This window comes from Mustela erminea, chromosome 13, assembly GCF_009829155.1.
Source record: "Mustela erminea isolate mMusErm1 chromosome 13, mMusErm1.Pri, whole genome shotgun sequence".
NCBI lineage: Eukaryota > Metazoa > Chordata > Mammalia > Carnivora > Mustelidae > Mustela > Mustela erminea.
Genome location: NC_045626.1, coordinates 45,816,786 through 45,831,448, shown reverse-complemented (window position 1 = coordinate 45,831,448; position 14,663 = coordinate 45,816,786). Strand labels below are relative to the sequence as shown.

General features: G+C 41.6%; 1 protein-coding gene across 5 annotated transcripts in view; it reads right to left on the bottom strand.

Moving 5' to 3' along the window:
• Window positions 1-409: 409 nt before the first annotated feature.
• The window catches only part of ZNF521 (zinc finger protein 521), a 275,142-nt gene continuing 260,888 nt past the window's right edge, over window positions 410-14,663 (bottom strand). For all 5 annotated transcript variants that reach the window (XM_032309155.1, XM_032309151.1, XM_032309154.1 and 2 more), the window contains one exon: window positions 410-1,222. In XM_032309155.1, coding sequence (XP_032165046.1) covers window positions 1,193-1,222 — 30 coding nt within the window. In that variant the 3' untranslated portion in view covers window positions 410-1,192. The remainder of the gene's footprint in view (window positions 1,223-14,663) is intronic.

Sequence of the window (14,663 nt, the reverse complement as noted above, 5' to 3'; positions counted from 1 at the left end):
TGTCTTCTCAATGAACAAAGCTGCTTCTTAAGTACACATAAGCCAAACTGCCTTTCAAATTGCAGCCATCTACTTGGAGTTCAGATTTGCACAGCATGACATGAATTGGGCTGCAAATTATGCAGAAAACAGCCATCACATCCATCTGTGATGTCAGAATCCACCAGTACAATGTGACCTGGTAGTATCTGGGAGAGGAGACATATATTGGGTCTGATTCTTTCCCTATGCAGTATGATGAATATCCTCCCGGCTGCATTTGGCCCAGAGTGAAAAGGTTAAATATGATTGAGGTTATGCCTGTGATATGCACAAGAACAGATTTCACTTCCAAGGGTGCAGGCGATTAGGTTTTTTTTTTTTTAATGGTAGAGTAACTAGAAAAAGAAAACACACAAATACACTCATACCTAATGGTAAACTGAATTTATTTCCTCTTGGAAAACAATTCCAGTAATCTCCAGGTTCAGACCGCAGAGTAAACATTAATAACAGTAACATACAGGTTAGTTCAACTGATTCAAGAATTTGGCTGTGTGAAATCATTAAGGAAAACCTTGAACACTCAAAGCTTCAAATGTATCCAGGAAAAAAAAAATCTTTGACAGTCTACATAACAACTATTGCATATATAGTGATGCTACCTGTCACATTGCAAGGCTTACAAATATATATACGGGCCTTATCCAGCTGTGGGGTTCTGTTCGGCGAGAACATCTCTTCGTGGTGTGCGAGAATCTTCAGCAATAAAAAATAGTCTTGGATTTAACCGTTGATATACCAAAAGAGAAATTCTAGGCTTAAGTGGAAATAAAAGGAAGTCCAAACAGAGTCTTATTTGAAACGGCTGTTTTAATCTGTCTTCCTCGAAAATACTTTCTCTTAAGCCATTTTGCTCACATTTTTTTTTTTTTTAAGCTTGCCTGAATAGGGCCCAAGTCCACTCGTCTTTATAAGACCATCTTAGTATCAGACGACATAATACATGTGCAACACTTTATATACAAGGAGTCTATCTGGTGCTCAAAAGTTCAAACACATGAACATCCAACAGTTTTGATAATACAAGTTTTATGGTACAATACAATGTTTCTGAATATTATACATTAACAATGAACGTTTCGTGCAAAGAGTAAAACATGTTCCCTTTTTGTGCCACAAAAGTCATTCTCCTTGAGAGACCGTATTTGCACTAACTGCTGTGTTGGGTCATCGTATGGTTCTGTAATAAAAAAGAAAGAGGGGGAAAAGAAAACTTAAGTGATCTTATTGTCATCAGACAGAGGATCTATACATGCTGGTTCACTGATAAAAATGTGACTGTGTTTTTGCACCCCACCCCTAAGGGGGTGTTCGTGGGGACCCCCAGTGAGTACCAGGGGGGAGAGGTAGGGCCAGGGGCCTATGGGAGGTGAGATGACTGGCCTGTACCTTTCCTTTTTTCTCGGCCTCTGCCAGCCTTCCACTGTCTTTTCTTATCAAAGTAAGACCCATTTTTCAAAGACCACAGTAGCACGATTTTAACAGTTTTCTTTATCTGTGTGTTATTTCCCTTACAAAAGCTTTTGGTCTCACCACTCTTAGATGGGAACATCTTGACTGCAGAGGCTCTATCTGTTGCTGAATGCGGTCTTTACAGGCCAATAACCCACAGAGGGGGCAAGATGCTTCTCCCGCTCCTATTCTGGGGTGGGCTTGGGGCTGGCACTCCAAGGCTCAAGAACACATCAGAGCGGCTGCAAAGACCCCCAAGCCCAGCGGAAGCCACCTTTGTGGTACTTGGGATGTCTTCTTTCCAACCACATAGCACGTTCCCTCTCTGAATGGACACCCCACTTCTCAACGGTGAGAGGACAACTGTATACACAGACCTGCAGCCTACAATGAGGGATGGCCCCACACCCCGGGCATGCTGCTGATGGCCTGATTTGCCCCTTCCCTCCTCTGCATTTCCCCTGAGCCAGGATCTCCCACCTGTCAGCTTATACACAGTCCCCCGCCCCATCCTTTCTGCTCAGAACCTGGAGGTCTAGCTCAGAGTACAACCACTTCCATGTTCATCCCACTGAAAACCGAGTTTTCCCTCCTCTGATTTCCTCCTGATTTATACTAAGAGTACACATCTTAGGTCTTCTGGTTATTTGCAGGCCTGGCTCTTTCCTTATGTCAAAAATTCTGGTGTCCATTCATTTATTCATTGCTTCATAAACATCTGTTGAACACGTGTATCACCACCTGGCATGGCCCTCAGCAACGCCCTCATCATAGAGACCCGGCCAAATGAGTAATTGCTAGGCAAGGGCTATTGAAGAGCCTCCCAAATGTGCACAGTTTGAAGAAGAAAGTCACATGGCCTCAAAATGACAAGGTAATATGGCAGGATCAGATCTCAAATGAACATAGAAATGCCATGACTACTCCTAACTCTGCCTAGACTTTGGAGAAGGTGTTGCAATGGAGGTAATACATGACATCTGAGTTGAGGCTGGAAACATGAGAACCTATTGGGCACTCCAAGCCAACACATTCACACGAGCAAAGGCAATGAAGCAAGAATACACAAGGTATGTTCTTGGACCTGCAACTCCTTTAGGTTGGATGGAGTCTCCTAGGGTGTCCTGAACCAAGAGTACGGATGAGAAAGGAAGACAGAGGGTAGTTCAGGGTCAGATTATGAAGATCCTTTTGTACCTTTTTTACCTTGCTAAGGAGTTCAGATTTTGTCATGGAGCTGAACGGCAGCCATGAAGTTTTTTAAGCGGCGTTTTTAAGCCTTAAAGGTCTTTGTTATCTCTTCATTGCCCACAACTAGCAAACTTCGTGGTCTGTGCACACCTGCTGAATAACCAGATGCCTGCCCAGTCAGGGTTGAGAGAGCCAGTGAGGGAGATGGGAGATCTGTGACGAAAACCCAGGCTTTCCATTCTCTGTTTCAAACTTAGCCCATTTTTGAAGCCTGACAACAAATAATGACGAGGAGCATTATGTCACTCTCTCTTATTGAAAACAAACCTATTTTTATTAATTTAGTGATTCAGCTCGATCTTTTTTCCTTCTTAGGAGCCGTAGCCTAACAGTGCATATGGAATAGTTTTTATGCCAATCCTCTTTTTCTTTGTAACGATTTCTAAATACTTTTGAAAATTATTTTTCACCAACAGGTAGACAGAAAGGGTAATCAAAATACTGATGAGACTACTTCCTTAAAAATAAACCCAATGGTGATGGGAGAGTTTATGAACAATACAAATCTCATTTGCTCAAAATATCATATCTAAGCTTTCTTATACCCTTTGTTATCTCAAAGGGTCAAGTCTGATCAGGTTTTTCATTGGTGGTGGGAGATTTCTTTTCTTTTTTTTTTTTTTTTAACCATAATCAAAGCTTAAAAAAATCAATTTCATAACATTAGTTTTAAATGTGTAAGTGCTTACAATGGACATTCTGCATTCAATAGGATTCTAGAGGTTAATAAAGGAAGATATATCGCAGTGTCTCCAGTGTTTTTTTTGTGTGTGTCTCTACTGAGATACCGCAAAACAAGAACCTAACACAAATCGGCTGTAATAATGGGCAACAGTTGTGTCTCAGACATTTTCATCCTAAACCAGAGCCATACAAGCCTCTTCAGAGGTGCAGGGAAATGAACGAATACATATGAGTCACTTATTGCAATGGACCAAAGTTGTTACTATAAAGGAGTTATGTTTTGCATATTAAGAGAGAAGAAGATAAATCATTTGAGAGAAGGACAAGATTATGGCTTGTGAAATTCAAGCTCACACAAAAATAGAGGCCTAATATAAATGAGGTCTCAATGGGAAATCTGGTGTGAAACATGGTAAAGGCAGGAAGTTCTCTTGGTGTGGAGATGCCTGCATAGGACTGAGATCAATTATTGCCATTTTTTCCACCCACCCCAGTTTTTTTTTTTTTTTTTTTTTTGGCTCCAGTTCAAATCAAATGAGGGCTGAGTAAGTCCAGGTGACCCCAGCCAGTCTTGGTGTCCACCCCTGGTAGTGACTGTCAAGATGGGAAAAGGGCATCCAGCTAGGTGGTCTCAGGTAATGGGCATATGTGCCTTGAAAACAAAAGAAAACCAGTCCTCAAAGGCTTTCCTCACCCCATTTGGGAGATCCCTGGGCTATGTCTGTTCCCCTCCCCCAGGTTTTATTATGAGTCCCTGAAAAGAGAAATGGCCCAATTTCATTTTCTGAAGGAAGAAGGAATGGGTGTCTCGACTGCACAGGTTGGGTTGGCTTTCGGGGGTTGGAGAGAGCCGACTGAGAGAGATTCCAGACTTCACAGAGGACCCTCCGGTAAGAGAAACCGGAAGTTGCGTCACGGGAGCCCTCTGTGGTTTTTTTTTTTTCAACTCCTAGACATGATTTCTTCAGAACCAGAGAAAAAGGAGCAAGAGGGAAAGACGAAGAGGAGAGGAGAGATGCACTGAGCACAAAGCGAGGGTAGGCCACGAGCACGGTTCCCGCTTGTTCGGGCTCTTCCCCTGACAGGAGCCGGTCCCCCCCACCCCGTCACCGCAGGACAGACACGGACGCCCAGCGAGGGGAAGAGGCCGCCGGGCCGGCAGCGGGCAGCCTTCTCGGCCCGAGCGCTCCGGCGCTTCACGTCCAGGGGAAACCCCGACACCAGCACAGAGCAGTGGGTCCTCTCACCGCTCTCACACGGCGATTCACAGTCCCCAAAGCACTTGAAGGCAGTGACAGCTTCTGAGGAAAAAGGTCTGTTCCAGGGGAGGGAAAGTGTTTTACATAATCGAGGAGAATATCCGCGCGAGTCCACGGGGGCGTGTGAGGGGGCGACGACAGAAAAGGAAGTGGGAAGAGAAGAAAACTTCTGAAATCCCACTGAGAGCCATATTCTACTCTGCAAAAAGCCATCTCTTGGAGACCCCATGTCTAAGTAACTGAAAATTGCAAACCATTAATCCCAGTTATGAGCAGTTGTTTTACACGAGGGGGGCCTATGCTAAAAAAAAAAAAAAAAAAAAAGAGAGCGAGAGAGAGAGAGAAAAGGAAAAAAGAACGAAACACAAAAAACACACACACACAAAAACCCAAATCCACAGCACACCTTAAAGCTTAAAAGGAGATCCATCTACGTAGGATACCTTAATAGCCAGGTTTCAAACAAAACAAAACAAAAGAAAAAAACGAAAGAACAAAACAAAACAAAACACCAAACAAACAAACAAAAAAACAAAAACAAAAAAAACCCCAAAAAACCACAAACACCCCACAACACTCTCCTTACTGAAAAGGGCTCCATTGGGGAGGAGTGTGTTCTTTTTCTTTTTTTTTCCCCTATAAATGTGAAATTAAACTTAGAAAGCTAAAAAACAGACAAGGACTTTCAAAATTCCCTTCTAGCACTATGTATTTCTTTTAAAATACGACATGCCTTTCATTTTACAAGACTGGAATTCTCATTTTGGGCTTGGCACTCTAACAAATGATTAATTCAGCCTCCTTCTTTCTGAGAGCTGACCACATTTACTGGTCAAACGGTTTAATCCTATTTAAAATGCAATCCAAGCAAAATATTTTTGAACAAAAATAAAACCCCCGCAATCTCCCGAAACTGCTCACCTTGGCCAAGTTATCCTGTTTTTCCTGTGATCTTGATGTGAATTGGAATATTTGCACCAATAACAATGATGGAGTGAACCTTTGGAGGAAAGCCAGGGGGAATCTACCATCCCAGGGAGGAAAAATGAAGTCCCCGCCCCCAAAAGTTGTGCCCACAGATCGCCCTCGTTTGTCCAATATTTTGGCAGAGACCACGTCTCGCCTGTGCTTTGTAACTCTCTGTTGGCATCAGCAAAATGTTAAGTAGCAATGGTAATAAAAATAAAAACTGCGTTTGAATGGAAGTTTTGTGTGATCTGTTGATTCAAAGATGTTAATCATTTTTACCATGACTTGTCTATTTATAGAGCCCTTTGTCTCGAACAAATTCTGACAAGCTTTTAAAACTAAGAAAAAGAGCCAGCATGCTATTTTAAAAAGGAATGAAAAGAAGAAAAAAAAAAATAACAAGCTTTCCACTAATTCACCACGCCATTAGAATCCCGAATTTAAACTGCAGTTGTATTCAATTTAAATGAGATGTTTTCCAACCAGATGAAATAGTAGGGCAATTGTGGCTCTGTAACAATGCAAGGCGGGAAGAAATAAAAGAAATATAAAGATTAAATGTGGCTGTTTCTTTCAACAGATGGTGACAGCGCCTGGCAGCATGTTGTTTTTTCTTTAGTTGAAGAAAGCAAACATCCGTAATCAATCATCACTGATTAACTAATTATATTACCCTTCCTTTTATCACGAGGGTTGGACCTTTATCTGTAAACACTATGGATAATCTGTAGGCTTGGATTTTTCCAGAGGCATATGCCAGTACACACAGAGTCCGGCAGCTACAAGCTGCACGCAGAATCCCACTATTACCGTCCACCTTTAAGCCCTTACCGCTTTATTTTTTATTTTATTTTATTTTTTTTTTTAAACAAAAGCAATTGGTTTCCAACAGGCTGGATAATAAGTCTTTTGACCTGCATTCTTCTTTGACCCATTAAGGTCACCCCTGAGCTCGGGCATCTAGCTGACTTAGGAAATGCCTCCAAGTCCTACATTTCATCTCCTGCCCACTCAAAATAAAGCTTTCTTTAAATGTGTCTGTACGGGTCCCTGAAGGCCAAAGAGGCATCCCTGTAGTGGGCAATGGAGGGACAGAAGCTTCTGCCTTTATTAATGAATGCAGACCATTATGAGTCTGGCTGGCTCCTTCCCTGTTCCCAGAAGCATATACTGTACGTGACTTAAAATGCTAGAATATTGACACAAAGCGAGCCGGGCACCCCTAAGGAAAATTACTCCTTGGATATAATGTAGGCTCGTAACAGCTATTAGAGTACAAAATAAAACCCTCCGGGATCAAACTGACATATACCGCATTCCACCTAGTCCTCAAACATTAGAAGAATTTCTTTGTGAAGGCATTCTCAAGGACAGCATTAAACTGACTTTTGTAGCAATCTGCAACAGCTTTTTGGCTCAGAGCTTTTAGTACTAAATCTCTGGTTTGAATCAATACAAGTACTATATCTTCTACATTAATCAATACATTTGGTTCAATACATGTTCTATTAAATTATACTTTCTAATCAAGATTTTTACATTTCCACCCTCTCTCTTTTTCACCCCCAACTTCTTTTGCTAGTGAGACAGTTTTAAAAGTGTACATAGCTAATGATGACAGGATACAGGGTTATTTCCCCCACACTCTAGAGAAATACTATGGTGAGGGGTGGCCTTTAGGTCCCTTAATAAGGTTAACGGGATGTGAATGTAATAAATGAACATTTGCAAAGTCCCCACAACTACAAAAGTACTCTGAGTCTTAAATTAATTAAATGTGAATTCCTATAGCTCTCAAAGCACCATCAGTAATGTTCTAAAAATGGCACTGAAGACCCAAATCGTCCAAAAGAACCAATCAGATACCATTTTGCCACCCAAAGTTTCCCTGTCCACAATCCGTACACTTCTTAGCTGGAGAACTTCGGGGGACTTGTGTTTTTGTGGACCTTATCTGGTGACCAGCAGGAACATGTATGTGGGTATGTGCATTTTTGTAAGACCTATTTCAATGAATATTCTTTAAAAGATAGAAATGTAATAGTTCCCAAAGTGCTTTGGGACTCTAAAAAACATATTCATGGCCATTTTCATAGCCAGAGAAGTTGACTCATAATTTTTACTTTGGTAGAATTTACTAAAATAGGGTTCTATTCTTTTGTTTTGACATAATCAGTGGCATTTCAGAAACTGTCATAATATGCTTTTGCCTCTCCCTCTAATGCCATGAATGTTGCATTTATCATGTTTGCACTGACAGAACTTCCCTTTTTATTTTTTTCATATGGTAATACTATCGCCATGAACTTACAGAGACTCTGATGCTTTTTCTTCTGACATTTAATACTTCACATGGGCTTGGCCTGACGTCTCAAAGCATTTTCCAGACAACACCAAGATGAATTAAAGCAAAAGGTGAAACTGTCATCAAAAGTGACCAGAAAAATACAAGATACTAATGATAGGAAAGGACCATTAGGTTATCTCATTTGTCCCCTTGCTGGAACAGAGTTGTTTTATAAAGTTTATACTCTAGGCTAATTTTCAATGGTTCTGGCAATGAAATTTTCATCACATTTCCCATAGGAAACAATTTCACATCTCAGTAAACTTCAGGGAGGAACATTTCTATTATTGTTGTTGTTCTTTAGACATTCACGCAAAATAGGCCTACCAAAGGATGGTCTGAGATAACCTTGAAATACATGGACATTGGCATGTTCATGACTTTATGTTCAGAAGTCTTAAACATATATTTGCAGCATTAAGTTCTATCTCATCCAAAGTAACCCAAAAGACAATCCAGTAAACCATTTCTTAGTCATTATACACACTATGTCACTTGGTTGCTTCATTCTAGAGAGAAGCCTACAAATTAAATAGATTCTAGAAGGCCAGTGGGACTTGCCTTTCAACAGCCAACCCTGCCACTATTGACATATTGGGCTGGACAATTCTTTGCTGGGGGTGGAGGTATCCCCTGCCCTGTTGGATATTCAGCAGCATCTCTGGCCTCTATCAAAAACGGGCCAGCTGTGGCAACCACTAATGTCTCTAGACATTGCCACATATTCCTTAGTGGGGGAAAAAAAATCTCCCCCAATGAGGACCACTGCTTTACAGTGTTTTGGAAAACCCATGTGCCATTCTTGTGTATGCTTAGTCTTTAGTCCAAGAGGTATCTTCTCCACCAAATTTAAAAAGCAAGCAAACAAAATGGATAGCAAAAGGGACATATATACTGCATTGAACTATATCATATGGCATCTAAAAATATAGTTAATGGGTGAATCTTAAAAAAAAAAAAAAAAGGCGGTGGGGGGGTCACCTGGGTGGCTCAGTCGTTAAGCATCTATGTCTGGCTCAGGTCATGATCCCAGCATCCTGGGATCCAGCCCTGCATCAGGCTCCCTGATCAGCAGGAAGCCCGTTTCTCCCTCTCCCGCTCCCTCTGCTGGTGTTCCCTCTCGCTGTATCTCTCTGTGTCAAATAAATTAATAAGTAAATAAAGTCTTTAAAAAATAAAAATAAAATAAAATAAAATATAGTCAATGGATGAGAATGGGTGATTGCAGAGAAATCGGGGAAAGGATATATAATGTCCTTTTAGATATATAATAAACGGTATTGCATGTATGAACAATTGAATGTCTCCAGAAAACGTCTACTCTTTCACAACTGACCACCCATGTACCATCAGTGAATAAAGGCAGTCCATTTTCACGGCAATTAATCAACGTCCTGGTTTAGGAATATTTGCAATCTAACAAGGGATAAATATTGAACTCTGGAAATTAATTTTTAAGGTGTGGCTAGTTGAACTATCTATTTTGAACAAACTGCACAGACATCATCCTTAATTTGCTGGTTTAGATTTAATAGCAGGAGTCGATTATACCTGTAAGTAATGAATGCATCAGAGAACCAAAGACATGTTTTCAGAGCTGGGAGGGTCCTAGCAGCATCTGTTCCATTATCTCATTTTATAGATGAGGAAATTAAGACCCAGAGAGTGTAAGCCAACTTTCAAGGTCTTATATGTCCTCCAGTGGCTCCACTGGCTTTGGCCATGAAGCAATTGCTGAGTGACAGTGGTTGACGTGTTCTAATCCCTGGGTCGGACCAGCAGCAGAGATGGTGGATACTCACCAACATGGGTGGACAGGGTGTTATGTATGGGCCATAAAGAAAGTACACCTTGGACCTCTTATGAGAGAGGAGTCATACTTGCCTGGTGCTAGAGTTGAGGAGGAGGAGGAATGAGGGGCTGCAGAGGGAGAGTAAGCATGAATCAGGCTGAGAATCCATAGGCATAGACTGTCTGGGACAGGAAGTCATCTGTGCGGCTGGAGACCATTCAGGCTGGCCGGGCAGGGAGTGGGGTCCCACTTGAAGAAGACCCTATTTTCATTACAGGTATTCTTTCTCACAACGGCAAACCAAGAGGGCAGAGCCTATGGTGGTTACCAATGTTGCAAGAATACTCACTTAATTCACTTAGTCTTGGTCTAATACATCTCCAGAAGCCTACAAATTAAATAGATTCTAGAAGACTGATTTTAAAAATAATGCCATGTCTAAATTGCTAATGTAGAACAATTTCTAGAATTTTGACAATTAAACATCAAAGACAAATAAAACAAGCCACTCTGGTCCACCAGTTTCAAAGGGACTCTACTGCTGATGGGTCAAATGTGGGAAATATTAGCATGGTCATAATTCCATTTTTTGAGAGCTTTAAAAATGATAGTAAAATTTCAGTTGCTAGCTGACCCTTATCTGTTTCGTATACCAGCCAGGCTTAAACATTTCCCATTTCGGAACTGACAATAATACGCAATACTTACTAAGTTAAGAAAAAAAAAAAAAAGTCCCAAATTGGAAGTACAGGCTAAAATATAGCACAATGGCCACTGGGAAATATATTAAAAATCTAAGGTCTATTTTTAAAAGGAAACCATGAACTATTTGCTTACATGCAAGGAGCCGAAAGAAAATTTAAATTGAACTATACAAAGCCGCCAAAAGTGAACGAGAGACTGGAGCCAAAAGATGCTGTTCAGATTGTAGAAGTGCAGGATCCCAATGTATTATGGGACAGAAGGCTTTGATAGGCAATACAGTCTAATAAGATATTCAGGGATTAAGTCAGTGCTTCACGGACAGATGTGTCCATGTGCCAGTTGTTGCTAAGCTTTAATTTTTCCCCCTGCAATGTTTAATTTATCACACTGGCGCTTTCTAAACTAGAACATCTGTAAACAAGGTTAAGAATGACCTCCTTCCAATTTTACATCCGCGAACAGTGCCCCTTCTCCGTGCTCTAATTTTAGATACCTTAAAGATAAATAAATCTGTGGAAGGAAGAAAAAAAGTCTGTTCTGACACTGTAATGTGTTCATCTTGGGCGAATACAAATTTCCTCTCCGCCTGGCTCTTGAGGCACACAACTGACTCTTGCCGCTCAAGCCAGAGTCAGGCATCCCCTTCGCCGTCAAACGCAATTAAACAAACTTCTGCTAAATATTTAACAGCCTCGTGTAGTAATTAGCAGCAAATAATGGGAGCTTAAATTGATAATTGCTCAGAAATGTCCTCTTGCCAACATTACAAGTTTCCCGCTCCTCCCTTTTCTCTTAGATTTTGAATCCCGGAAGGTTTTATTTTTAAAGGACTCAGTTACTGAGATTACCCATGGTGACATTACTTGGCCCATGATCTTGCAGTCAAGTTGGGCTGTTTTTGCTGTCAGCTGCAATATTCCACCTGCATTACTTATTTTACTTCTGTGTTTGATATCCAGCGCAATTTAAAGTTATGTACCTGAAAGCTGCTGGAATGGGGCATTGATTTAAAAACTGACTGGCAGGCTTAGGATTTAAACTCTGGTCCACTAGATTCAAAAGGTCATCTGATTAGAATGAGAGAGGCACAAGGCTTGTAATTTATATTCAAAGGGTAACCTTTGTAGGGAGAAGGAGGGAGCAAGGACTCTTTCTGCTTTTTCCACTCCATATGGACAAGGATTCCCTTCAACCAAATTCCAATAATTATGAAAAATAGTTTATTGAACTAAGAAAAAGCACAAGAGATGCCACTTCCTTGTAGTGTATCACTTCCTTTATTAAAAACACCGCCACACTCTCTAGGAGGTAACCTCGTATTAAGAGTAAGTCAAAGATGTTATAAATCATTAAAACTAACAGAAAAAAAGTCTTTCCCCGTCAGAAGCAACCAAATGTTAGTCTACCAGGGCATTTGCTTCCGTGGATATGAATAAAAAGGATAAACTGTGAAATGACGATGATTGACAGGCATCATTTACGTAATTAAACTGTGTAAGGACAAGTCTGTGCGCGCATGCGTGCACATGTGCACATCCACGCCCGAGCTGGACGTTGGCACAAGTTTGTGCTGTGCAGAGGGGGTAAAGTTACATACGTGTGCGCGTTCTGCAGGTCAAATCCCTGCCGTTGGCCTGTGATCTTTTGGTCCCTCATTGCCCCAAATTGCCCTTGTTTTAAGTTCTAAACGAAGTCCTTTTAACGAGCAAATATTTCACAAACCCAACTCTATTCGGGTGTCTCTCACTTAAAAAGAAAAATACACAATTCTGGTTTGGAGAAAGGAGGAGTAATTTCATACTCAAGGTGGGTGCTTGTTTTCTTGCTTGCTTTTTCCTTTCCTTTTTCCCCTGCATGTTTTTGTGTGCTATAGAAAGGATCCAGTCCCCTCCCTTTAATCATCCCCCAGCCCCCTACTCCCCGCAAGCACCCCTGGTGGTTAGCCAGTTCACAGAGGCACCTAGAGAGGAGACCAGGAATGCTGCAGGCACCTCTTATCCTACACTGAACCTTGTCAGGGCTTTGGGGGTAGATCTGTGTTTTCTCTTGTCCCTCATCCACTCTTACCTCAGGATCTCACAATGGCAGCGCTACCCCTCTCTTTCCACCCAGCCAAGAAGAGCCTCTTTTTCATTCAGAAACTCCCACGTTAAACTCCTGTTCTCCTCCCACTTCCCGGGCACCTTCTCTGACACTGCTTTCCAGGTCTCTGTGGGACAGTTCCCTCACCTCTCGTGGTCCACAGAGCCCCTAGAAAGACAGCCCCGCACAAAGATGTGCTGTAACTATGGTGAGAGTAATCTATAACCCTCACATCCTTATATAATTTGCTACTCCAAGTTAATTTTCATTCATTACAATAAAGCAATATAATTAAAAAAATAACTCTTTAAAGTGAAGTATTTAACATGATCCTGGAAGAAAGGCAGCTTTCTTGCTAACAGAGGGCTAGGCAGCAGGCATGGTGCACACTCATGCAAATTCAAAGGTGAGGCGTAAACAAGAACACACAGCCACACTGCCATGCAGAAAGGGCCTGGCAACGGGAGGCCTCATTCTAATCAGTCCTCAAAGGAACCTGCCATACAGAAGTGGCACTTATTCTAATTTAAAGCCCTCATGCTTGCTTCAGTGTTGCAAAATTTATAAAAGAATAACTTCATTAAACCGCCTGGCACTTCAAACACAAATGCAAACCAGCCACAACACAGAAGGAGCTGGACAAGAGGAAGAGAAATATTCCCCGAGAGTTGTTAACTCGGATATTCAAATGAAGCCTGCATTGGGGCAATTCTCTTCCCGATGACCTGGTCTGACATGCAACTTTCCTTCACCAAGGACTTCTCTTTACTTCACTCGGGAGGCCTGTTGCTGCTTAGCGGTCTGCTTAATCACACTGGAAAATCATTCAGAGGGGTCCGGCAAGCCACGTGCCGTGCAGAAAAAACGTCTGGCAGTACCTAAGTGAATACTGTTCAGCGTTCTTTTCCTGGTCTGCAGAGAGATTGACTCTGAACACACACTATGACAGTTTCCACTTACTGGGATATAGATTTCAGACTCTTCTATGTTGAAAAACTCATGTAAAAAAAAAAATTGCCCCCTTTCACTTGGGTCTTCAAGAAAGAAAGCAAGAGTAAGGGCTAAGTGGAAACCATCTGGTCGATCCATGCACTGCACTGGAGAAAAGTGAGCTTCACATCCTAAAACACACTGTTAAGGAAGATCCTTTTTCTCCCTTGAATCCAAGAAATGCTACAGTAAAATAACTGCAGGCTAGATTTCCAAGCGACAATGCAGTTTGTGTCAGAACACACATCATTTCGTGCTGTCAACATGTTTCTCCAAATCTCTTTTTGGGGATGCAATACAAAGACAAATCTGGAAGCCTTCTGAAGAACTCCAAGCCTCTGAGAAAGTGTGTGTCACATACGAGTTGTACTATGCACCGTGATCTGGAAAAGATTCCAGTCATGAAGGAGCCCCTTCCTGTTCAGGGTTTCTCAATACCCACGTCCAAATTTGGGCAGAGATTCTGCTTCAGAGGGAGTAAGGGTAAGCATCCCAAACTCTTGAAAATGGTCATCCGTGGCTGGAGAAGAGGCAATGACCTTAGGGTGAAATCGCTTAAGGTGAATCTACAGCCAACAGAAGGTCCAACAGAAGGTCTAACAGAAGACATTGAGCCCAGCTCAACACGGAGCTGTGCCACAGGGTCCGCTGCCGCTCAGAGGGGAGACCTGCTCTAGGACACTCAGGCCACGAGAGGACAGACGGACAGGAGAGATGGGAGCGTGAAAGTTATCACCCAGAACAACAACAACGGAAAGGCAGTGTGATGTGATTCGTATTATTCCTAGGATAAACAAACACTGGAATTAATTCTATCTTCGTAAATATGTTTTTATAATGCTGAGGGCTCTTTTACTTTCACATAATGCCATAGAGCGGTAAAGGTAAGTTTCTATGATTTTACTTCTCCGTGAATAAAACAGAGCTAATCAGATGGAATGAATGAGCTAATTCAATTACAGGCAGCCTTTATTGTGCAATAAAATATGGATTATTGATCTTGTGGAGTTGGCAATGCATGATGCAAATTTGAGTGAATGAAACCTGAAGATGTCAGTTTGACTGTTTTTATACATGCTTACGTCTACTA